The sequence below is a fragment of the Pyrus communis genome, chromosome 6 (genome assembly GCF_963583255.1).
Source record: "Pyrus communis chromosome 6, drPyrComm1.1, whole genome shotgun sequence".
NCBI classification, from domain to species: domain Eukaryota; kingdom Viridiplantae; phylum Streptophyta; class Magnoliopsida; order Rosales; family Rosaceae; genus Pyrus; species Pyrus communis.
Genome location: NC_084808.1, coordinates 20442524 through 20445997, shown reverse-complemented (window position 1 = coordinate 20445997; position 3474 = coordinate 20442524). Strand labels below are relative to the sequence as shown.

Genomic DNA, 3474 nt, shown 5'->3' with positions numbered 1-3474 from the left:
TGAATTCCAATTTCATGAAAGATAATAACTGTTTTTTATATTGAATATTTCTAGCTGTACGTCGATCATTTGCTGGTAACGCCATGGAATTCATGATCATGTGTGAAAAATAATTAAACTCAAGTTTCTTGGGTCCTAGTTTATATGTAAAATCCCATATATCCTGTTATGCTGGAATTTATAAACCTAATGTTAAGGAAAACATTTCAGATCCAGAAAAATTACCAAAGAGAAGAAGACTCGGCGAAAATTTCAAGAAGAACAAGGCATTCATCGCATAGAAATAGATCACAAATGTCTTACAAGATTTCACGTTATTAACCACAAATTGAACAAATCGAAAGGCAGAAAAATATGAATGGACTGATCGATTGCACAAAAATTGAAAGAATGAAACACAACCTTAATTCGAGAGGCTAACGCCAAATGCATGCAAATCTAGCTAGCTAGAGTTTACGTGCAAGTCTCAAATTTGAGATATATTCCTTTACGTTCTCTCAAACTACGCATACACAAGCGCATGATATTTGTTCTTGAACCAACGTACCCCATTCTTTACAGCAGTCTTGAATTTGGATTCAACGACGTAGGACTTGTAGTTGGCCACCCAACGTTGTCTCTTGAGCTCTGATTGGCTAGAGTTGTGGATCGAAGACGCTTTTCGTGAATACCTTTGATTTTCCCATGGATAACCTTCATGATCACGGTCACCATCAGGCATATATGCTGATCGATAAGTTGATTGCATCTCATCCATCTCTCTCATCTTTCTCACTTGCCAATCAAGGTTGATGAGCAAAGAGAGAGAGAGAGAGAGAGGTGGACGAGGAAAACTTGGTTTTGAAGGGAGAGCGAGGAATTCTTATAGGGGGACTTGCGTTGCTGTCATTTGTCTCTCAGATGATGTTGATTAAATAAGGGTTGGGAAACCATTGTCTTAATTTGTGAGGACGTGACGAGTATACAACAACAACAAAATGAAAGAACGAGACGGTTCGTGAAACCGCTCAAACTTAAAGAGGGTTTCTTTGCCAAATTAATGAGCATCCAGAAATCTACTCCAACAAAAAAATGAGCATCTAGAAATAGATAATTGGTGAGCACCCGAAAAAAATAATTCCCTTTCTCTTTCACATTTCTTGCAAACTTCTTTCTCTCATATATTTTCCAAAAAAATAAAAAACTGCTTCAACACAATGTGTGGGCTTAGGCTAGTTTTAATTTGTTCTCTAACTTGGAACCTTCCATAGATACTCTTCTAGATTTATGTACTTTGTGACTCAGTCTAAGACAGAACTCTCATTATTTACATTTGCTATAAATATTTGGGGCTCCAGAAAAATGCGAAATTTTATGGATGCGTTAAAACTGTACAAACGAAAGGCAGAATTTCACCAAGAGAAAGAGAAAAGCAAAAAACAACTGGAAAAAAAATGGGAGTAAATTGTTGAGTGGTATTTTAGAAGTACAGTTTTCTCCCCACAAACGTCTCTCCCTTTCAATCCCTTCATATTTGAACGGTGACGATTAAGCCACGTCAAGTGTTGGATTTCTTTATAGAGCGGGAGAGACAAAGAGTAAGTGAAAGAGAAGGAAAAGGAAGAGAACGAGGTTTGGAGGGGGGAGAAGCATACTCTATTCATGTTACCTTCCAATTTGTTAGGGGAGACTTGGTATTATAGGAGAAACTTTTCATTGTGCCTAGAACATTGGAGATACATCACGTGTTTTTATATAAGTGGTGCGAAATTTTATTTTTTAAGTTATTATCTTTTTAACACACGTATTCCACAATTTGTATAGTGACATGTGGTGTACCATCCCGTGTTCTGGTCACATTGAAAATCTCTCGTATTATAGGAACACCGTTGACTTATCAAAGCACTGTGATAGGTAAATGGAAGAGCTAGCTTTTTCTTGAGCTATTAAATCAATTATATATGAGTTTTGCATGCCCGGGTAATTAAAAACATGTTTAATATATGTGTAATTATTTGGACAAAAAATATTTTCATTTCTGGGCGATGTGTGTGTTTCAGTAAAACCCTAATACTAAAAGCAAACTAAAAAATAAGATTTCCAAAGGATTGAAAGAATATATACAGGTTCCAGGACAAGCAAGGAGAAGAATGGCTCCTAGAACTACATGCAACACCACCTAATCACACAAGGAACAACTTCATCCTTTCCTTCACCATTTGACATGCATGGTAGCCCGTCCCCAGAGAAAACTAACACTAACGAAAGAGGAGACACGAATGCGAACTTATACAGTGTGTGTGTGTGTAGATGCATTATCCTTGACTAGCTGAGGTTGCAGCAGGCTGTTAGCATAGTCTGCTCGGTTTGCAACTTTAGAGATTATCATAACATGTTACCACAATTTGAAACAACCCCCCACCCCCCCAAATTAACATTATTGGGTTATTAACGAATTATAAACAATGAGAGCGACGTTGGGAAATCTCATTGTTGCTAATTTATCTTCGGCTATATTAATCTCATTTAGATCGTTGATTATTTAGACTGTAGTATAACCATTTAGAGTTTAAATTCTAGGTTTTATACTCTCAAAAATAGACTTTTAACTTTTAAATCTCTGATTTTGAACAATCATTAACTCTATTAACAAGATGAAGGCTAAAGAAAATTCATGCATCTATATAACTTTACATGGCTATGAACTAACTCTCAGTCTAATAGTATCTTTTCTTAATATTGAAAAATGTCCCGAATTAGAATTCTCTCTTTCCCATTGATTAGGAAAATAAAACTTCACATGGCTAGCTAGACTTTATGATTTCTTAAGTAAGGTACTCAATATTAAGATTCTAATAATGAAGACATAAACATCTATTTCATAGCTTATGCATCGTTTGATGCATTGTAAAACAATGCTTGCCCATGTATGAGCTCGAACATGCAACTTTTTAGGGTTCTTCAGATGGCATCTGAACCATATAATTGAACACGCAAGTTTTCAACTACACACGAAATGACAGAAAAAGCTTTCTAATTAACCAGTTTAGTGAATTTTAAGACTCAAAGTCTCAAACGCAGATCAACATAATTTCCTTCATCTGTGATGGGAACAACCTGCTCGATCCGTTTAAAGTACGGGTCGTGAGGGTTTCTGGGAGCTACAACAGACGGGACCCGAGCAACACCAGCATGATCACCATTGATATTGCTTGTGGACCCACTAGAATAAACGGATATGGGTACACTTGCTGCTACCAGTTGATTTTGATCACGATGATCATGATTAGGAGGAGGATGACGAAGATGTTGAACATGTTCTAACATGGCCATCCTTTCAAGCTGTCTTTCTCTTTTGTGTGCGTTTTGATGACCTCCCAATGCTTGAGAGCTTTCAAACTTCCGGCCACAGTAGTGACACTCAAACTTCTTGCTCTCGATGATCATGGCAACTTGGTCACTGTCATCTGTCACCGAAAACCCGAATAGCTTCAT

At 37.0% G+C, this 3474-nt stretch overlaps 1 protein-coding gene across 1 annotated transcript; it reads right to left on the bottom strand.

Moving 5' to 3' along the window:
• Positions 1 to 3042: 3042 nt before the first annotated feature.
• LOC137736195 (zinc finger protein GIS-like) lies at positions 3043 to 3474 on the bottom strand. Its single transcript, XM_068475516.1, has one exon. It carries the CDS (start codon positions 3472 to 3474, stop codon positions 3043 to 3045), a length of 432 nt encoding a protein of 143 aa, XP_068331617.1.